This window comes from Cydia amplana, chromosome 8 (genome assembly GCF_948474715.1).
Source record: "Cydia amplana chromosome 8, ilCydAmpl1.1, whole genome shotgun sequence".
NCBI lineage: Eukaryota > Metazoa > Arthropoda > Insecta > Lepidoptera > Tortricidae > Cydia > Cydia amplana.
In genome coordinates, this window is record NC_086076.1 from 9,017,653 (window position 1) to 9,041,897 (window position 24,245).

Genomic DNA, 24,245 nt, shown 5'->3' on the forward strand with positions numbered 1-24,245 from the left:
TTCTGTAGTTCTGAAATATTTTGGAATGCTCTCGAATAGTCTCGAATGCTCTGGACTGTTCTAGAAATGTCTAGAGGGCGAATGAACTGCCCTTATATGTTCAAAGGCACCGCCCTTCAGGTAAAAATAGGAATCTTAATTATAAACTGAAATAAATGAAAAAACTGAAATATTTTCTGAAAATAATTTAATTTGTTCTAGTATGTAGGAATCTTAATTCTTCATGGAAATACAGAAGAGGCTTTAAATAATCCATACTTATATTTTATAATATTGATGATGTCGAAGATGGTTTTATTTTACCTGCCGCCAAAAAGCCGCTCCCATACAATCGAAGTTACGCTTAGTTATTTAAAACAGCATCTATTAAAATATTCCAAGTATTCTAAGTATCACAAAACTAACTACAGATCTGTCTAAAAATGTACCTAGATACAAATATTGGATATAGATATCTGAAAATAATTTCAAACTGTAAAGTAACGTTGTATAAATTTTAAGAATGACAATAATGAAATTCATGTTTGTTTATTTTACTTACTCTCATTTGGTCCCTAAAGTTTTAGTTCTTAATATATCACTGTAAGATAGTGTCTCATTTGCAATAATTCATTAAACCAGTTCAAATGTTCAGCCCACGTCGGTCACTACAGGTTCGGTACAAAGACTAGGGGCCCGATTCGGATTTTGTAATAGACATCAAATAGATATCTTTTAGATATCGCCAAGATACGATAACGATATGTTTAAGATCTAACCTGTCAAATTTGACATTTGCGCGATTCTGGAGATACTAACGATTTCCACAAGATGTTACTTAGAGATCTAATTCACATCTAATAGATATCTAACACGATCTATCGTAAAAGTGACATTAGTTGCCCGAATTGCGCTGCAAAAGAGAACTAGTTGAAATCCAAACTATAACGTATAATAATAATAATAAATATTCTTTATTGTGCACCATACAATTAAAAATACACAGAAATTAAATTCAGATTAAAAGCTAGGTAACAACAGGCGGTCTTATCGCTAAGAAGCGATATCCCTAAGAACGCATCTAGAATGGATCTAGTACGTGTCGTCTCTTGTGAATATCTTGAAGTTAGAATACGGCAGTAGGCAGGTAGATATACCTTTGCGCAACTTTGACAAATGTAACGCCTCGCGATGTATATTGTCGCTCTGCAAGCGTAACAGAGGTGCTTTATGGTATATTTAATGATTTTCCTGGTGTTACAGATACAGATTTGTTGCGTAAATATAGTTTAGATCCTCATCTCTAGGTTATTATTACCACTAACCCGCGGTTAACCTGTTAAACCTGGAGTTACCATGGTTACCAGTACAATTTGACACTGGGTTAACGGTTTAACCCCTTAATCCCGGGCTAGTGGGACAGTATAATATGTAGATCTTTAGGCATAACGTGTCCAAGAAATTACCATAAGATCTAATATGTACTCGGGTTATGCAAACAATCGAGAGTTTATTATGTCTTAACTATGTACTTTTTGTGCATTATATAGGTACACTACCTTAATATTATATGGGCAATAAGGTCGTGTATACATACAGGTTATTGGCACTTTGCCCGTATATATGAAATTGTCACTGACCAAACTTACAGTAAAATTGCAGGCAGAACGGCAAACATATTTAACAGGAAGATTTACTCATTGTGTAGCCATAAATCAAGTTACTATAAAACACCTAATCTTCAAAATAATTTAACATTTAAACTTGCACAACCTGTAATTCCACTTTGTGATATTTGAGAAATGATATCACGCCGCTGAATTAATGTGCTCAAAAAAGAACTGATCGTGATTTAGATGATCGCGAAGCGATGACTTCATGGAATCGCTATGGGGGGATGCTTTAGCAAAAAGATGAAGGAATTTTGTTGTGGTGCAAGCAAAAAGATTATGCGGATGGGGTAAAAAGAAAGTGATGCATTTCTCTTTCGGTTATACTCACCTAAATATCTTTCCTGTTATAATTTGTTGCGTATCAGCATCATTGCCTTGCTCTTGTCCCATTCATTTGGGGTACTTAGGCGCAGCATGTCTTTCTCTTCCATACCTCTCTGTCACCCGTCCTCTCATCATTCACTTGCGTTCGTTTCATATCATCTCTCAGACAGTCCATCCACCTTTTCCTCGGTTTCCCTCTCCTTGTACTTATGTTGCTTATATAGCAAGTAAATATATACAGATTATGCTAATAAAAACATATTTTATTCGGCAACTTTACTTTAAAATTATTTTTAATGCAGTAAATAAGGGTTTACATTTACTAAATTATCTTTTAACAAAGGATTTTTCTCAAGTTTAATAATATCTTATATTGATTAACTATTTGCGTGTTTCGGGGGCGTAGGGTGGATAACAATACAACATGATGAATTGATGACGACAGACCTTATAACGATGATAATTGACGAGATATGTAGACCTAACATCACTTTATGACAGTGCTCGACATTAAGAAATTGGCCTTTATCGTATCATAATAACTTCACCTCACCCTGTTCCGCCCGCTGAAATAGATACCATTTATTTCATTGACTTGGCCCAAACATTAAAAAACCTCGCCAGAACAGGTTCAGGCGGCCGTAAATTCGTGTTCACGGTCAAGTTTAGCGTCTGCTTAGCCTAGCGGTTTACGTAATGACGCGCTCTTGACACGGACTTTGTTAATGCGCATTGAATATTTAAACAGAGGAAAGGGTGTGCCGCCAATTCTACTGGCTTTATTTGTGAGTCTTTGCTCACTGCGTATATCTAAGATAAGTAATACAGGTATTGCAAGTCAACGAGGTTGCAAGTCCGAAGGGCGTATCCAATGGGCCCGATAGAGAAAAAACGTAGTAAACAAGTAATGCATTGTAGTTTTTATTATCGACTGGGTCTGTATAGTGTGTGATAAAGACGACAACGTCTGTTCAAATATTGATTCCGTTAGCAACCGGGAATGGACTTAGTATGCAGACATTGTGCTTTCAAATGCAATGCCTTTATCCATATTCCATACCTACCTATATATTGTAGTGTGCACTTACGATTATTGAAAAAAATGTCAACTACCTATCACTCGAATCTAAGAAAAACATGTTGGATTTGTAAGTTATAGGTAGTCTTTCTAAATAAATCTCGCAATTCCAATGCAAGTCACAAATGAATGGTCACACAACTATCCATTTATAGTACACGCGCCTTCGAAATACTGTTTTTTAAGAAAACTAGTCGTGTCATACTAGAAATATTGCAAAGAGGTTTAATACGTTAAGAGTCAATTAAAGTTTTTTTGGTGTTTTTATTTGCCAGTCATTTACTAATGTCTGAATTTGTAGAGTCTAAAATTATTAGAGGCAAACAGGTGAAATTTTTAAAACCGCTATAATAGATACAAATCTTAATGATGATATTGATGATAATACGAAAGTATTAATAATTTAGAGCATCTGCGCGCATCCCATAACAAAGGCAGAGGTAGCATCCGCTCCGTGTACCTACCCCTTACATTTCATTTAAGTGTCAAAGGGTCTCTAACTCTCTACACCGTGTTGGTTTCGGCTTAGCGCACGCCTCCCAAATGTCCGGAACACCATTGACCCGTGACGGGTAAAGACATTCAGAGAATTAAAATAGAGATCTTATAAAAATCTTCAACATTAATAAGCGGTGATCGCGAAGCGACATTATCAACTATAACGGAATCTTATTAATACCAAATCATAACTTTTCTGAATGACATTTAAAAAGAAAACTAGACCAATCGTGCGCAACTAAATTGTTCAGTTATTTGCCAAAACCATATAGCTTAACGGAGCGAACACGACCAACCAATTTTACTCTTCTATTCCATAACTTTCAAATATTTGGAGGTAATTTGTATGTTATTTCAAATAACGAGCTGCGAGAATCTCGCTGGAAAGGTTTACGAGTGCAAGGTGAAATGAGGAACATTGAAAGTTTCGTTTAATTACATTTTTACAAGTTTATCTGAGAATACATCAGAGAAAAGAAGCTAAACGATCATATCTCAAGAATCTTGAGAATCATGTTATACAAATTGATCAGTTGTACTATTTGAGTCGGTGCTATATTCTATTCGAGCACTATTTGGGTTGGTGTAAGTACCTATATGAGAGGAGACATAATGCACCTTTTAATTTAAAGATCGAATTGTCAGACTTATCCATTACATTACTTTTTTTTCTTTAATTCTATATTACAATCTTACATTAATTCAAACAGAAAAGTGCCGTGAAGCCCTATCGGGTTTGTATAGACACTACAACTGTAACTGCATTAGGGTGCTTATAGACATAATGCAAAATCAACGTAAACTAAGATTACCTCTCCTCTATAATTAATAAATATACTTGAGGTAAATTGTAATGCGTACGCAGCTAAGAATTATAAGAAATTATTTGCAATAAGTCAGCAGTTATAGGGGCATTATTGTCTTCAAACAACCTCTGATTACGGAGAAAGTTCAAATACAAATATATATTACCAATCAATTCTATTTGCCCCGATTCACATCTTTGTTTTCCAGATACTTCGAGAGTTTCGAGACAATATAAAACGACCAAGACCCAAATTGAGGTCAATTTGTATTAAAATTGTATCAAAGTGGGTAATTATGCTAAGTCACTGTTTAGTAGCTTTCTATTTTCTAAACCAACAAAAGCTATAAGTAGCTAGTTGCATATAATATAAATATATACCTGCTAGGTTTTCGTAGCATAATCACCAACCAAGAGCTGTCTCCATACGAATCAGGGGCACGAGACGACACATCAAAACGTTCGAATGCGAAGATGGAGCAGGAATTCTAAACTGAAAATCCCCCAAGATCTGCCTCTTCCTACCTTTTCACATCATTCTACTGAAGTCAGCTGTATTTCTTATATACTTACCTTTTACTGTCTCCATGTTTACGTCTAAATAAATATTAATTAATAAAAAACAACCAAGAAATGTTTGTGCTCACAGTGTTTTTAAAGTCCGCATAATGAAATGGTCTCATAACCAGCCTACCTAACTGCCTACATGCTAAATTTAAAACTATCTGCAACACCACTGCATTGCAATGACAGTTGCAATGGATTATAAGCTTTATTACCTGTGACGTGAGGTCCATAATGCAGTCGCACAAGGCTTCGGGAAGCGGCGTGAACTGGCCCTGGTACGCGGGCGTCACTATGCAGTCTTCGATGTCACCTGCAACGAAATAAGTTATATAAATAATTGAGTTTATTTGCCGTGACATAACCTGAAATTATCTTATTCTATTATTATTTTATTTTATTTTAGACAACAAAGTGGTCTACAGTTCTGTTGCCACATTAATGCGATTTCCGGTTTATTTAATAACTAGGTTTTAATATGAAGTAGGTAGGTAAAACCTCAAATCTTTTAAAATTCAATCAGAAGTTCAGAACTCATTTTGTTTAATATTTTTGGTAAATATTACTTTCAACTTGATATTAAAATAGACAGCGAAATATACATGACTTAAAGCATTACGTTCTCTTGTGCAACATACATACATATGATGATGTAGGTAATACTAAGGGACGAATGCACTATGCCCGACATAAAAGCGTTTATACTGGCTAGGCCAGGTGCATTATTGTTCAGCATAACCACATTGCGTGCTCGTACTCGTAAATGTATGTACGAGTTCTACATAGCCAAATAACAAACCGCTCTGTGTGGGGTTATAATCCAAACCGCAGGCGTGCATATTGGCTTGCTTCGGTGCAATATGTATTATACTTAGGTAATAATGAACTTAGCTGTAACCTAGTTCGTAAAGATTGTTATTTTATATTCTAACCCAGACGGCTATGCTAATACGTCTATTAAATTAATAGTATTTATAAATTAAAAAACACTATGAGGCAAACATGGTAACATGTTTTTGACTTCGACTGTACCTATTTTGAATAAGATAGCTGCATGTTGCTGGTTTATACATGTAAAAATGCAGCATTATAATTATAAATTGGGGCTCAAGTAGATATAAAAACAGAGCCTGATGTTATTTGGGAAGCCATTTTCGCCAAGAATCGATCCCTGATTATACATTCTGAAATGGCGAACATCCCTACCATGTTCTCTTACGTTTTCCTAGATCCCAGAATTCCCAGACAGTTATCCTCTCATATTTGCTCGGGATACGGGGTATCTTAATGGGCAAGTACCCGTGCTTAGTGCACGGTAATGAGGAAGTGCGGGAAATACTAGCGGACTAATGGTCTGGGGGATGAGTCCAGTGTTGGCCGATACGACATGTATTTAAAGTTAATAAAATCTGAGAGAACAATCTCCTATAAAATTACAATATTGAATCAAAAGGGAAAGAAAAAAAGTTGAGTTTTCGACCTCGTCCCTGACTGATGCTTAGAAGAATCTATTTTGAAGCTTCATTTTAAAACTATGCCTTACTTACATAATGCATTGGGCGGTACGATTTAAAAAGAGAATGGTACCAGTACCATGATAACTGTCATGGTGACTAGGAAACCATAGATTTTAGGATTTAATTGTAAGTGTTGTCCTGGTCTTTTAGTTCGTTTTCCGTTAGACCAAAGATATAATAAATTCAACATTATTGGCTGTCTTACGTTTTCATCTTCACTCTTAACTGCTAATTTGAAAAATCATTAATACTTATCACTCTTATCAGACATGGCGGGTAAAAAGCTAGTAGGCACGGTAATGACGGATAACGAATAACTACGAGAACCCGCTCACACGGTCGGTAAATTTTTAGCGCACGCCAATGTTTGTCGACATCCAGTGTTTGCTGTGTCTAGCAAATTGAGCGAACAAATAGTTGGTCTGCTATGCTTAATGAGCTTGCGTAGTTAATATTGATAATACATGGCATGCTTGAAAATGTTTCACGGTAAATATTTAGGAACATAGTACAGATTTAGTCAAATAATTTAGACGTGCGTTTTTCAGCCAAATCTAATGGGGTCGAATCCTGTATCTCAACAGTTATGTATTTGATTACCTATTTTATATAAGATTCTCACTGGAAACATCAAGAGGACTGGTCAATGTCAATACCAAAGTGGTCTAGTTTACCTTAGGGTGCCTCTGGTTTAGGAGGTTAAATAGTAGCCAAAATAATTTCATAAAACATAATTAAGTAATTAGTTAAGCAGATTCTGTGCTACTTAAGTTTAAGTAAATCTGGGAGAGTATTAAAATGAGGAGGCTATCTAGGTACTTATTGATAATTAAAAAAATTACGCTAGTTACGCAAAATAAGTGTGCTTTGTTGTCTAATTTTGCATTTACGGCAAGTCTAAGAGGAATACTGTTATATATTTAGGTGCCGTAGGTGGACGGTAATTAATTAATACACATCACTACACTTCCAAACACTTGAATATATTTTATTTCAATTAAACTATCGCTACTACATGTTATTAGCTAAACAGATATGACGGAAGAGAGTGAGTCAGAGAACGAACATTAACGAAGGCGCGAATATTTAAATCAAGAATACTGAATGTACTACAAATACTATTAAGCCCTTGCTACACGGTCGCCGACAAGCCTTCTAACCGTCTGACCTTGGTCTGTCCTTGGTCAGTTTTGGTCAAATTTTGTTGGAAACAACTGTCTACACGGTCCGTCCAGACCAAGGCCACGCGGTCTGAGGGGCTTGTCGGCGACCGTGTAGCAAGGGCTTTCTTCATAAGTAAGCACGAAACAAGCATATTCCTGTACCTTTTTAACAGTTGCATTAGTTTTGCTGTTAAACAAAAATTATTAAATTTTACGACAAGATACGAGGAAAATTAAGCTTTCACAAAATTATTAAATTAAATTTAGCAAATCGTTCCCTTGTACCTCCTCGAAGTGAGCCTAGTTGCATTATGTTCTCATAATGCCTAATGCTACAACAAAGAACGTAAGCTCACGACTGCCAGCGAAAGTCACACTTACCAGTGTATTGTCATTGCTTATCAAGCTAAGGTGGCTCGAACACTATGGTAGTGACTATGACATGAGATCCGTACCAACTACGCTTGTGAGCAATACACATTTCAGGCTGCACAATGTCAAGCTTAGCTGCTACCATGTTAAGCTTTTAGACGAACCTAATAATTCGTTTTGAAAGAAAACAGAAGGCTACAAAGACAAAAAGTTCTGATAATACTTAATTGTGTTTCTAGACTTGCGGCGAAGCATTACGTGCGTACATAGGGCTTGCAAATATTCGAAACTTTCAGATATTCGAATATTCGACTTTTTCTGACGACGTATTCGAATATTCGAATAATTATTCGAATATTATAAAAAATAAGAAAAGGAACGAGAAATCGGTTTATTATCGTTTTATTCAAAAGCTTTTATCACATATTGCTAAAACTAAGGATATTTGGCAGATTGACTAGATTTTATCATCCTACTATTTATAAGATGCCCACACTTATAAAAACAAGTAAAACGCCAAAATTAGACGTATTTAATATTTCTAGATAAAACTTATTATAAATGCGTCGTTACGTGAAATAATATAACTTTAACGATCCAAACACCTAGGTATGTAAGATATTTTTTTAGTAGGTAATTATTTTCCGATTTAAATTAACTTGTAATCACTCAGAGGCCTGTAAAAAGGCCTTTAATTTCATTGTATTTTGAATCTTTATTGACTTTATTTGTTTTGGCAAGTTATTATTCCTAATGGTCGGCTAATTATATAATATTGGAATATTTAAGGGAAAAAGTTAGTTGAGTACTGGGTGCACCTCACACCTCAGCTAAAGGTGCATGGGTAGATTACCAAGTTGGGCAGGTTTGGTATGATTACATTTGAGAATTGCGATAAGTGGCAAGGTTTAGACTTCAAAAATTCGCTTAACGTACGCTTGTACTGAATAAACAGAATGACCCTTTAACTTAAAACTTACGCACCGTAAAAATAACATACTTTTTGATTTCGTTTTCTTTTAAATTGAGTTAGGTTTCACTGTATTCACGAAGTCTATCGAGAGGAATATAGTAAAAATATTATTTCCTTCGTATTTGGGTACCTACCGTTCCTCATTCACTGTAAATACCCGTAAAACACACAGAAACTGTAACTACAGCGGATGACATAGATTTTTTTATAGTAATAAAAAATATTCGAATATTCGAAACCTGAGCGGCCGAATATTCGAATATCAAAACAGGTCGAATATTCGACAAATTCGAATATTCGAATTGCAAGCCCTATGCGTACATCAGTGGCGTAGCTAGAGGATATGGCGCCCGGGGCAGGCACCAAATTTGCGCCCCCCTCCCCCTCCGAAACGAAATGAACTAACAAAAGGGTTACTTTTTACTTATTAAAGTTTACTTTTGATTTAGACAAATAAGTGTTTTTTTAGTCCATCGGTGGCTAACAAGCTTCCGACTCACCTGATGGTAAGCGGTCACCGCATCCTATGGACGTCTACACTCCAGGGGCGTTACATACGCGTTGCCGACCCTTTTAAAACTTATACACTTCTTTTTTGGAGATATCCTTAGACTTGAAGATTCAATATCGCTTGTAAGTTTGGGATCGTAGACTAATCATAGCGCGCCTTTGGACTGATTTGAAGGGACCAAGGTGGCATCTAGGTGCTCCTGCCCAAAGGTGACAGCAGTACTCATTATATGGGATCTGTCCATGGTCGTACGCAGCATTTTTTAAGGGGTGGGACAGAAGTAGGGGAGGCTGGGGACGTTGTAACAGGGTACGGTTGAAACAGAGATTCTTAGCTTATGGTCAGAGACCAGGGTGGGACAACTGCCCCACCTTGCCCCACCGTGGGTACGCCTATGGATCTGTCTGCCCAGAGTAAAGTATCGCCTCCCTTTATTGAGCACACCGAGTTTTTTGGATACGAGCGCAGCCTACCCAGCAAGGTGGTTACGAAATTATTGGACGTCACTGATGGAGATGTCAACACCGAGGCTCCCAATACTTCCTGACATGGGAAGGGTTGTGCCTTGAAAAATGAGGTTTTCTTAGCGGTAAACGCGCAAAATTGAGCCTTGGTGGGATTGAATTGGACTAAATTCTCCCGATCCCACACCGAAACTATGGATAGAATGCTCTCAATAACTGACACAGGTTTTTCACGGCATTCTGTATCACAGAACGAGCGATGTTGGCACGGCATGTGTTATACAGGTTGGTCCAAACTTTGCGTCCAAAAATTTTTTTTAGATTTCTCACGCTGTGGGCTATCAGAATATGTATGTTAGCCGACTTTTCGTAGTTTTCGAATTATGATTTTTATTTTTATTACTTTTAACTTTTGTTGAGAAATTCCGGGGTAAAGCAATTATTATTTATTTAAAAAAAAACTATTGAACTTTTTTGAATATTTCTTTTTGTAACCTAATCCTTCACAAACGGCGCAGTTGCTAAAAAAAATCAGCATCCTCACTTGGCTGAGTTGGGAAAAAAGACAAACTTTTACGTTCAAGCATGTCAAGCTTAGATGTTGCCCTTACCTAAATGAATAAAAAATACAAGCGATTTCAAGTACTTTTGGTTATTTTAGAAACTCTAGCAGTTTCTAAAATAACCCTACGTTTTTTAAAAGGTCAAAAAAGTGATACTCAATAGTCATAATTTGTCAGAGTCGCCGGTTAAAGGAACTGAGGTGGAAAGCTTCCAAATTAGTAATTCATTACAAAAATCCTCTTTTGTTATTTCTACTATTATTTTATGGGCTCACTTCCCCATCGCTATTTCATGTTTTCAGTGCAAATACCAAGAACGCATAAAAGTAACGCAAAGCTCCCCGGAATTTCTTAACAAAAGTTAAAAGTTAAACTCGAAAACTACGAAAAATCGGGTAACATACATGGGGTATATTCTGATAACCAACGACGAGGATTCTAAAAAAATTTTACAGTACATATGGGGCGTAAAATAGCACTTTTCGTGCGTATGTCGAAACTTTAAAGTGCCATATGTACTGTAAAACGTTGTTCAATACACGTGCGAATAAGTAATTCGCAACTCCCTTCGGTCGTGTTTTAATTTATCGCCACTCGTTTCGAATTTCCTCTTTTTCGCACTTGTATCGAAAATAACTATTTTGGACGTCAAGGTTTGGACCACCGTCTATTATATAGAGGGTGGCTAAAAAATAACTGCATTTCCATCGCCAGGGAGGTTTTGCCATTATACTGAGCATTTTTTACTATGAGACCAACCCCTAAGTCGCGAAAAAAAAATTTGACTGTTTCCTACATTTTGGCTGGTCCATTTTCTATGGGAGGTCTTTTGCCCATTTTGGCGCCCCCCCTTGGACGGCGCCCGGGGCACGTGCCCCCCCCAGCCCTCCCTAGTTACGCCACTGGCGTACATTACAGACACTCATGATTTTTAGTAGGTAACTATAGGTAAATTAACAATATGCTCGCGGTACTTCTAGACTTATATACTGAAATAGCTGAGAGTTAGGCTCGCTTAAGTTCTCTATGCAATTGCAATAGCACCCCTGTACTGTAACCGTCATGGTTATTTTATAATAACACCATGCAATCACTTCTCATGGCGACAAAGCAACTTCCGTTACTATGAGATAATCCACCTCATTTCCTTATTTAATAACATTTTATCCAACTACGGCGAACTATTGAAAGTAATGGTTTTATCTCCATACGGGGTACGAGAACTTTCTCCAGTGCCCAATATGGATACTAATCATTAGTTTCTGTACTGTCAGTATGTAAGTTAACACTTTAAATAAATCTAGGTGTCTGGCCAAATGCCGTTTTTTCGCGATTAATTATCGCAATACAAAAAACATATGTCACTGCCGCAGTGATCAAATATTTTAATTAATTAAGCGGACCTACTTTTACTGAGCTGAGGAAAGGGCTGTATTAATTGGTCGATTAATATATTTTGAATTAAATTACCAAGCAGGTAAACAAATAAATTATCTGTCAAAGGGAGACTTTCACGAAAGTATAATATCAACAAACAAAACTGTTTAAACGGGATAATTTGCACCAACTGCATAAAGCAGTGGAACGTAGGTAGAGGTAGCTGCTTATGATATTGATAATGATAACAACATGTTATGACGTCACTTTTATTATTGGAGACATATTCACAACAATAGAAGCGCCATCGAAATCCAAAGTTTCACACACACCGGAGTTATACGCTTGGGTTCTTGTCAAATTCATTAACTACAATGTATTTTATCTAAACACTGTTGCGGTCGATTTCTTATTCTATAGTGTCTTTCTAAGTAATAAAATGACTTGAAAATGGAACAGGGCACTTGTCAAGTCAATGTGCTCCATCGGGCTAAAGATGCTGAGTTGGCACGTAAAAAACAAACAAGCCTAAAGCTCGTTAACAAAAGGCACTCGACGTGTGCTAACCTAAATTGAAACTTCGTTGGCGTGGACTGCGACCCAGAGAGAACAAACTAGCTTCGAACAAAGGTAAATGAAGAGGACATTAATTTTTTTCGGGACCACTAGTATCCGGCTCTTTTCCATACCGCTTTTGGCAATCATTTTCAACAACTACTCACGAAATTTATTGTTAAGACTTGATGCTTCGAGTACCTGAGCACCCTTGTATAAATATATGTAAAACTTAGTCAGTGTACCTAAAGTAATTTAGGTACAATGTTTTAACAAGTTTACTTCTTATTAAACGTATAAACGCAATAACCTACCTACGTGATCGCGAAGATTTTTGTATTTCCACTATTTCTTCCCATCCGTGTAAAGATTTCGAGACTTAAGTACCTTTCATTTTTACTTATTACCTATTGGGAGAGATTACATTTTACAATCAGTTGACCGAGAAATTATCATTTCGTTTTCGTAAAGTGAATAGGTGGCCCTCCCTAAACCAGTCTATAGCCCGAAGTAGAGGGTCAAGTGGGACTGGGACCTGGACTAACGTCGTAGATAGGAGGGTGTGTCTAATACAGATAGGGTTACCAGATACAAATTTAGAATTTCCTGATAAAATTCCTGATTTCCGAATATTTTTCCTGAGACATTCATATTTTTTTTCACGACGACGACGACGGAGGGGGGGGGGGGGGTCTAGTCGTTAGCGATGGTCATCCGATTGAGCCAAGCCGCGCGCGTCATGTATATGTATGGCTGTATGCTTGATTAAAGATTTGTTAATTAATAATTACGAAGTTATTGATAAGTTGAAAGGATCTCATTTTTTTTTACAATGTTTTTGATTAATTTAAGTAAATGAAAAGGTACTTTATAATTCTTTATAGTCTATCAATTCTATGTCTAGAAATTTCTAGACATTATATTCATATTCATGGATAACCTAGTAAAGCTTTGCTTACAAATAACATTCTGGATTTATTGCTGGATGATTGTTCTGATTGTAATAACAGGTTATGAATTTGATCTGGATTTGTTATGGATATGATTCTTCAACCAGAAACGTCACTCTTGACACTGACAAATCATATCCGTAACTATTCTAGATCAAATTCATAACCTGTTATTACAACCAGAATAAGCCTCCAGGAGTTAACAGTAATTGTTTGGCACTATTTCTGTTAAATCTATCATATATCCACAAAGAGCAGTAATTTAAATATACCTAAATGCTAATGGCATTGAGTGATGTCACCGCCTACTATTTCACATATAAATCGCCGTCGTGGATATTGTTTTGACAGTTCAAAAAAAGACGTTGATTTGACAGTTGATATCAGTCAATCAGTCAACATTGGTGGTTATTCAAATAATCTCGTCAGAATAACAGTATGCAAAGGTAACAGCCATGTCATCCACGCTCTCAGACAATACATTCGACAAGCGATAATGACCGCGAGACGTGGGTTTCGACCACCTTGCATAGCGCCTGCGCCCGCGCTGCGCTACGTGGGCGCGAGGAATGCAAGTGCAAATTAACGCCTAACGAGCCCTAAATTGCTCGCTAATGTTTGTCAAGCCATTATCGTGTGTTTGCGCCGATCTTCCACGTCTCTAACTTGGAAATTTAAAATTGGATATCGTGTTTATCTAATTCGATATGTTAAGCTGAGCAATTACGGTAATAAATAGACTGGTAGTCACTATAATTTTAAAATTACGTTGCATAAAGTCTATAGAATACAACACGGCTAGTAACCTAAGAAATAACAACTTAACAAGATCTCAGGTCTAATAGTTTGGAAAACACTGTGGCCGTAAAGGTTCTAAAAACATTGAATAATTTTACGGTTCTAAAAACAATTTAAAATTTTACGGCTAACTCATTAGGTGTTAAGATGGTAAGCGTAGGTCAAGGTGCTTAATTAAAATATACGGGCATGTACTCGTATTGTGACCTCGCTTAATGATCCTCTGTGAAGTGGCGCCGTCGTCTAATAAGTACAACAATGACGAGGAACGCCACTTTATAAGGAGATTGCCATTCTTAATGGTTGTCTTGTCTCTGAAATTAATTAAGAAAGTAGGTATCGATTAAGGAACGTAAGTCCTAAGTAATTCAAAGCTATCTCTTCTCAAATGCAAGTAGCTCTCGCAATCGAGTTTGACAGGTCTGCGGCTGAAATGGCAGAATGTGTCACAATGTGCTAATGGCATTGTGTCAATGTATTGCCGGCTAAATACCAACACGTATTATCTAGCTTTGTTTACAAAATCCTTGCAAAAGCATTACACGGTAGGGACTTAATCGTAAACTCTTATATTTAACTCTTTAGTTACGTCACCATCGTTAAGTAGGTGAGAAACGGCCGAGTGGTCTTCTGTTTAACAGAAGTTGTTCATTTTTTTCCACGCGATGGCGGCCTGAACTTTACAGATTTCCCATCATTCCTTTTATAACTTTAAAGAGAGTGCTTTAGCCAGTTAAAAACGTTGTTAAGGATAGCGTTGTCCTTTTATTGTGTATGTAGGATGTACTGATTACCACGCTCCATAAACTTTACGTTTCACAAGGCGTTTTACAAAATAAAAAGCGATTTTTATCTCCCATTCTCTGTAGCCGCTTTCAAGCGGTTGGAGTTTAAGGTGTATTTTAGCAGAATACAATGAGCAGCTAGATGGCTCTATGTAATGTTGTATACCTAATTTTGACATTAGGTACCTACTCTCTTGTAAATTGCTTGACATGTATAGTTACGAGGCATTCTTGTAAGAGACCCGTGGTAATCATAACTTAATACTTATGAAGTGTTTAGTTTACCAGTTATTTAGGTAGTAAACTTGTTAAAATTTAAGAACTAATCCACATTTGATTAATATTTACAGAAGATGCATTGTATTATCTTCTGTAAATCAAATGTGGATTAGTACATAGGTCAAAAAAATATCTATGCTACAGTGTTAATGATTTCTTTGATTGACATATCTACTTAAATAAAAGCATAACAACCTATCTACTTACAATAATTATTGTTAATCAAATTAACATTAATTTATATCATTAACTTGCAAAATCTCCAGGCCAAGGTTTCATTAATGATCGCTAAGAGTTATTGTTTATCAATAGCAATATTTCTTGACGAATGTGTAATTAGTATTTTGTATAGAATCGAATATTGATTTTCATTGAGTGAATACTGAATAGTATTGATGCCATTGGTTCGTAATAGACTAATTTGATATAATTATGATTCTGACCTTGATGATGATATCAAATGATATGAAACAGTTCACATTTCACTGTGGTAGTTAAGTAGGCTGAATTAGTACAGTGCAATTTTTCGAAATAATTATCAAAAAAACTAAAATTTTGTGCCTACGGTACTTATTGGGGCTTTTTGCAATCTTAACGTACGTAATGCGAATTACTCTTTTACCGTGATTTTGTAAATGCTCTCCTTCCAAATAAACAAATTTGTTTTGAATAAGTATTCACTGTATTAAATATGTACGAAAAAGTGCATCAATTATATGCATTACATTAGGTCTCGTTACGCAGTTCCTGTACACTAACCCACTTGTATAATAAAACAATAAAATTATATAACTTGCATAATTAAATAACATAATGCGCAGACATTAAGCGCATGTAACTGTTATAGTGGAATCTTGTTATTCGATTTTCTATCTAGTGCTGTTTAGGCCTCGTGTTTACGTGTGTTTGTAAAGGAGTGAGAAAATATTAGACAAATCTATTTCTTTGTCAAGTTTAACGGCATACATGAGCTTGTTTTTATTATTATTATAAAGTTGGGGTGTTGTCGGCTTTAGAGTGCCACGTCGACCAAGCAGTGATCTATTGTGACGGCCCTTTAAAGTTCACTACTAATGCCCGTTGAATTCAGGATATTCCAGATTCATTGGGCCGTAATGTCTTGAATGAGCTTGTTAGGCATGTCTTCATTTTTATGATAGGTACTCAGTATTGTAAACGCAGCGGTTTTACCCTTATTCAACATCACTTGATAGTATTGCCAGGCGTGTCTCACTCCGCGATTTCGTCGCTTTGCTACAAGTAGCTAAAAGTACATCCGTTCGGCCCCAATTTTGGGGAAAGCCATAAGCCGCACGTGGCGCTGTCGCCACCTAGCAGCCATATCTGTGCTGATCGTAACAGACGCGTTTTGTTAGAGAGTGAGTCTTCTGTACTTAGGGTAATTCCGGGGTAGATGGCCATAAGGGGGAGATTGCCCATCCAAATATTTCATGGTTCTGATGGCTAGATGTCGCTAGTTCTTGTTTAGTACGCTTCACGTCATGCTTGGGAGCAAAGATATGGCCAAATTTTTGGAGGAAAACCTTGCAAAAGCACGTAAAATCGTTGTTGATTGTTTTGACTAGTGCAAATATTTCTTAGAGGGTTCATATTTTACATGGTGGTGATGCTAGTGTCTTATTCTAATGGTGTTATTTGCGTTTAGTGCAAAGTATACGGTTGTAGTATTATTCTAACCTAAATAAAAATTAAGCTCGAGTCTCAACTTATTTTGATTTTAGGCGTGGTCTTCTCTCCCGGACGAAAAGGAGAGATGACCAGTTTAAGTTGGGGTATTATGGCCATATGGCCGTGAAGGCACACAGTGATGAAGATGTATCTATCACGAATTAGGTATTCCAAAGGTTATCAGATATCAGTGACAACGTCCCCCTATGCATGATAGCGATTAAAAAAGGAAAATGGAGTTCATTTAGAAAGATAACTATTGCAGGTGTGGGAAAAAATATCACGTGCCTCTTTTCCTCCATAATTGCGTCGAGTGCGCTGTTTGCTGGTATTAGGTGGCCTAAACGGGGTCTTGAGAAGAAAAGGTACTTGGGGAATACAAATGAAAAATAAATTATACTCAAATGAAGAATTATGTTATGGCCATCTCTCCTGTAATGGTATGATCATCACCCCCCGGATACCTCGGGAGAGATGGCCAATTGTAAAATTTTTTGAAACGTTTTTTCAAGTTGTTAGCAATAGAAATATATTTTTTTTTCTTTCATTTTCGAAAGTCAATTAATCAAAGTTTATGAAAAAGTAAATATTTCTTACGTGTAAACTTATTTTTTTATAGAATCCTAAAAAAACTATGGCCAACTACCCCGGAATTACCCTAGTACTATTATTTATTCTGTGGTATTGCGTACCTAATAGTCACAAGTTGAGAATCAAATTAATGTTATTCATCTAATCTCATAGGCAGATGGTAAAACATTACAGGTAATCGTAGTTGGAGCATGTGGGTGATGATCATTTGTTTACAAGCGTGTGAATTTGACATTGCTTGGGCGTTTATCGTATTCATCAATTTCATGAATGTAATGTGATCGTCAAGGTAATTTAAACTGAGTATTTATTCAATGCTAAGTAAAATACAACGATAAGTTAAATACATAGTGAATCGCATTTTAGATAAGTACCCACATAAATGGGTAAGTATATGGCACCTATTTATTTTCGTAGACCCATTATCGTTCTAGGCAGTTTAGGTTATTTACTAAAATAAAGCGTAAAGGAAATATGTATTTTCATACCTTTAATGCAGTACAGCAACTTTATAGCTGTAAAATGTTCATAAATATCGTTTAAAGTCAGCTAAGTTGCACGCGAGGCTTGAGAATTAAACCGATTAGCATTCGGAATAGGGTTGCCAGATGGCCGGGATTTGGCGGGATTCTTCCGATTTTTAGCATGTGTTCCCGATTCCCGACAAAGTGGAAATTGTCCCGAAAAACAGCTTCACGTTATAAAACAATAATTTCAAGTTCCTAACTGTCGTCGAGCGAGCAAGCGACCCGAGTCGAGCCCGTCAGCGCGACATGGCGAGATTGGGCAGAGCAGCTGACGTAGTGCCAAGTATCTAAAATATCGTTGTTATTAACCTGTCGAATCCAATACAAATACAATACAATTACTTTAATTTTAATGATTCTTTTTTCCCGACTTAAGTCCCAAAATCCCAAAAAATATATATTTTTTCCCAATAATAGCGCCTTTCGATCTGGCAACCCTAATTCGGAACCGAGCGAAGTAAAGTAGGCACCAAACTAGAAAGAAAGTAGAAACTATTTTGCATTATTTCTTGATGGGAATGAACATACTCGTAATTAAATAACGTATGCACATCATTCAACAAGAACACAAAATTATTTAATTCCTTGTCTTGAGCTTAACACTTGTGCAGTCAGCATTAAAAGTAGCAGATCAGACTACGCGTCAAAAGTACTATAAATTGACTAATAGCATAGCTTAACAAAAAAAAAGTAGGTACATACTATACATATATACCTATATCAATGTATAGAACAATTAAATAGATGGAGACAGACTCTAGAACGCGAACTGCAGAGATTTATCTCTATTTGGAAAAGTATTTCACGGTGGCTGATAATTTCGTTGCGTAATTTCATCCGCTACTTATTAATTCATTCTGACTGTACAGAGTTCTTAAAAATCCTAACTATCCCAAGTACTGGTTATTTACACAGTTAACAACACAGTAAACAACAAAACAGTTAAACTGTTTTTGATTTAGACTTTATTTAAATGTCAATGTCATCCAAACGGTTCCAGTCAATATCGTGCATCAGTAAATCGAGAGCAATGGCGATGGTTATCAATTTCATTTTGACAACGGTTAAGGTGAAAAATCGTTTTTTAAATTATTTGTACCAAAAAGCGGCACCTACAATTAAATTGAACATTTAAGTGGTACAAATGAAATCTATTACGACTCTATGGTCACGTACTGGGTGTTTTAATAAAAAAAAGCTTTCTTGTCACCCCGCTGGCTATAGATAATCAAGAGAACAGAATTACACTTTGGTTTACTTTCAGAATGGGGTCAAATATTGTTAAAAGTTTGTATTATTTACGTTTAAAAAGGTTACAAGTATTGTTTTTGTCAATGGTTTTTCGTATGCATATTTCTTTATTCGCCTACTTCCTTTAGAGTCGTTACTAGGATTGTAAGAACACCGTTACAAACTTATTGATGTTGTTAAACTTATGTACACACAAGTGCAAAACGTACGAAACTCGCAACGTGTGCCGATAAATTACAACACGACCGAAGGGGGATAAATTCTACACGAGTTGCAAATTACCTCGCACGTGTATTAGACACGTAAAGTGCTAATTACCGCACTAGTGAGGTTTGTAGCATCTACTGTAAGAGATAATAAGGATACAACAATGTGGGCGATGTCACAGTCAATATTTTTGATTATTTGATTAAAAATTTACTGTGACATCATTCATGTCAACTTTGCAGTAGTAAAGCTGCAACACAGCAACGCTGTTGTGCTGTAGTTGTTCTCCGTATGTAATCTTTATTGTTAATTTAAGCTTCCTTGGCGTCTAATATTACTAATAATTCTAGATTGGAAAGACCAGAAAATTCAAAAACATGAGTTTTTGGGACGTAAGTGTAAAAGCACTCTGCGTGTCTTTACTTTCAGATTATCAGAAAGAGATCACTTTAAATATGTAGATAAAACTGCCTTTCGTCAAATACAATTATTTTTATTATTACATAATTTTACACAAGCATTAGAGGGTATCAGTATTGTATTGCATTTCTCTGTATAGCTAATAATTAGGAGTTTTATGCCTTAGGTTGAGAATGAGCAATAGACGAGACAATAGAGGAATCTCTCCGGCTTTCCCAACTGCAGCTGTTATTATGAAAGAAAGTAAGGAACACGCAATCATAACTTATAATTAAAAGCCAACCTTCACTGAAGTAGCATGTCTATTATAAGTACAACATAGACCCGTTTAATCTAAATAAGCTCACAGAAAAAGAAGAAGCCCTCGACTCCTTTTTAAACTATACTAAGTAAATACATAATAGACAATCTAAAATCATTCAATAAATAACTATTATTAGCCCCTAGATAGTAAAAACGTATGAATATAACACCTCAAACAAATACATACCAAATATAACTCAAAGGCAATCGGCCGCTCGTACTCCTAGCGAGGACCAATTGACCCTCACCTAATATCAGTATGATAAAAAAAAGCATGTCTATTATACATCTCCAATAAAATGGATACTATATTTTATTTTAAGGATATTACTTATTTACCAAGCAAGAGCGAAGATCTCTGTTACAGCTTGGGAAAAAATGATATTGTCCAGGTCGCATTTCTCAACCGTGAAATTTTGTAAGACTGGTTAATAGAACTGTTTTTATTTTTTATCAATTCAGTTTTTAGATGTTTCCTCATTTTGCTCATCTGGTCTATAGCTCACACAGGTAGGTCTACTAGTAGGTAATATTTGTAGTTATATTTAAGTTTTACTTTAGCACATATAAATAGTTACATTGAACGAAAAACTGTTGCATCACAGGATAATTTTTACAAGGTTTCCCGTATTAAAAATGTCGCGTCACGATACTGAGTATACCGTATTCTAATAATCTTTCTCACTTTTATCATGAACAGGCGTTTATGGATCTATTAACTTGTAATTAATTTAGCTTTCTTTAGGTAAAAACAAACTTATAATTTAAAAATGTCTCACACATACATTTTACTTATTAGTTTCTTAGAAATCATAATTGTAGTTGTTACTCCCAGACATTAAAGGCTTATAAGCAACATTAATTACAATTGAGTTACAGCTCCGTGCGCACAACCTTAAGTTTATGTCAACAGAAACCATAATTAGGCACGAATAAAGCACAAAAATTACCCTCATCCTGCAATCACAAATAATCACAAAGCAAATGTGGTAATTAGGAGTCGTTATGTTGTTTATATTAATTGTTCAGTTATAAGACAATGCTACCCTTAGGAATGATATAACAAATTACCACTAGAAATAAAATCAATAGAAAAAATTAAATTATACGTATCTCTAAAAAAATTGATGACATTTCTCGAAATAAACAGAAAACTGTGTTACATACCAGTATTTGGACGTATTATCTGTTCTATGTAAAATGTTATATTAACCAGTACGGATATGATGGTCGTTCTTGTCTACGTGAGCGCGTGATAAAATGTATCCGTCACTTTCAATCGCGCGGTGTTAAAAAGTGACGGATATTTCGTCACGTGGATAAAGCCATCTATAATAGGCCTGCACAAGTGATAGACTCATAATTTCATGAAAAGATCACAAGCGGATTCTGCCAAAGGTCACAAATGTCACTATGATGATGTAAGATCTTTTTAGCAATATTTAAGTCTGTTTCAATACCCACCCACAAGTTAACTTTTACTAGAAAGTTATCTCAAATTGGACCTTTTATATCCTTAAGCTGTTTACCCTGTTAAGGCACTTTATACTCGTACGGTACCTATAATCGGATAGTTAACGAACTGTAGATCTTAAATGAATTAATTAAAAGCCATATTCGAGCGAATAGTCGGTTACATTGGTTCTTACGCGGTATACAGCCTAGAGAAATTGATTCAATAACTAAGCTCATTAGACAGATGGTGAGATGAGCAGTTTATTGCGCAGCGTGGGTTGTATTGTTTACGATATAAAAGTGAGTGAAATGTCAGTAGTTCCGTAACAAGTGGAAGTTCCCCGCCTACCTTGTAAAAGAGGAATTTGATGCGAGCATTCCAATTAGTAGGCACTGCATTTGCAATCATTATCATTCTATTATTCCTTCCGATTATTTTCTCAGGTAATTTCTTCCACTTTTATTTTACTTTAATTAATATGTACCGTTCAAAACATAGGAATCACGGGATTAGATTACTTTCAGACTAGTTGCACGGTAATTTTTTTTTATACGATCACGAAGATCACGGTAAAAAATGGCAACGGCATCTTCAAAGACACAGCAGGTATAACATAAGACTTTTGTTTACTTTACGTTTATAAGTTTTTCAACCAAATCGGTCCAGTAGTTTCGGAGCAAATATTTAATTGACTAAGACAGACGGGCAGAAATGCGAGTGATCCTATAAGGGTTTCAGTTTTTCCTTTTGAGGCACGGAATACTATCATCCTTCTTAATGTTTAAAATTACCATGATCACGATAATATACTTATATCATAACCATTTGCAAAAGAGAAATGCATTACGCAAAGATGACACCCAATTGGGTCCTTGATCGGTGACCTTTGAGCTAGCGCAATTTGAATGCGATCTACAATCTGCGCGGGAGATCGCAGCGTGACGCGGCGAGCTACGCCATGTTACTGAAAATGTCGCATTTGTCAACAAATTACAATGTCCTTAAGCTCTTTTGGTTTTGAGACGTCGGAGCTTCGTGATGTGCTGCCGTGACCTGGGAAAGGGCTTTGAAAAAAGATACTATGTAGTTGGAAAGGTATGCGTGAAAAGAAAATAAATTTAAGTAAATTGTGAAGACCAGGGAATCAGGGCAGTTTTAGTTAATGGATAAAGAGCGATTTAAAAAAAACTATAACGCATTTCCTATGCAAAGCATTTATATAGAGTATGCACTTACATTGTTGAAGAGATGAACCATGGAGTATAGATATATTTGTAACATAATTATGCTCCGTATATGAATAACTGTGTTGTTTAAAATCTATGATATTTACGAGTACTTACACGCTTAGGATAGCCACTAAGCCTTTTAAGTAATATTTTTATTTGTAACATAATTATGCTCCGTATATGAATAACTGTGTTGTTTAAAATCTATGATATTTACGAGTACTTACACGCTTAGGATAGCCACTAAGCCTTTTAAGTAATATTTTTATAATACATATATGCTTATAGTTGCTTATCTAGGTATGTATTTATTAGTGAATCTCGAAACGAGAATGGCTCTACCGATTGAATACCTAAAAATAAAGATAATTTTAAGTAAAGGGTGCTGTTGTTTCGCCATCAAATTGTAAAGCAGTTTGGCGAAACTATTTGATTGTAATAATGTTATAACGTATAATCCTTTGTGTAATAAATAAAAACATATTATAAATCATGAAAACGAAAAATCCATAAAGTTTTCATTCTATCCATTTAAGGCTGCTAACAAAGCATAATAAACACAAAAACACACATCTTAGATTTACTTTCTTCGATAGCAAGGTTAGTGGGCTTAGCTGACATATAGCGGGCCAGCAACTACTAGCTGGTACTTCTTATGTATCTGAACTTTAAGTTTTATATATAAACAGCGACAATCTTGACTGTTGTCTATCGGTGGACCTTATACATTTTGTAATTAGGTTTACGAACTGTCAGTTAACAGTGAGGGCGATGGTACCTATGGATCCAAGTTGTTAACATAACAGAAATCAATAAAAGAAGATCTTGACACTGCTGCAAAGTGCACTGAAATGACAGATGTTAATGTAAGTAAATACTAAGCTACAATGAACGCTTAATAAATAAATAAATATTATAGGACTTTCTTACACAAATTGACTAAGTCCCACAGTAAGCTCAAGAAGGCTTGTGTTGTGGGTACTCAGACAACGATATATATAATATACAAATACTTAAATACATAGAAAACAACCATGACTCAGGAACAGATATCTGTGCTCATCACACAAATAAATGCCCTTACTGGGCATTTATTTGTGTGATGAGCACAGATATTTCGAGCCCAGGACCGCGGCTTCACAGGCAGGGTCACTAACCACTAGGCCAGACCGGTCGTCAATAATATGAGTAAACATCAAAGCCTCGTGTGTGAATATGGCAGCTGTTCATTAGAGTTCAGGATTAGAAACCACTCTGTGAGAACCGGAGCGGCGCTTATCCACCATTGTCAGTGCGTTATCTTCTCTCCTCTGCATAAGACTTCCCATTTTTTATCAGCCTCTT

General features: G+C 35.9%; 1 protein-coding gene across 1 annotated transcript in view; it reads right to left on the minus strand.

The window, feature by feature from the left end:
* The window catches only part of LOC134650329 (probable serine/threonine-protein kinase DDB_G0267686), a 199,309-nt gene that overhangs the window by 30,165 nt on the left and 144,899 nt on the right, over nt 1-24,245 (minus strand). Inside the window, exon 4 of the mRNA XM_063505290.1 lies at nt 5,137-5,234. Within this exon, the coding sequence (XP_063361360.1) occupies nt 5,137-5,234 (98 nt within the window). The remainder of the gene's footprint in view (nt 1-5,136; nt 5,235-24,245) is intronic.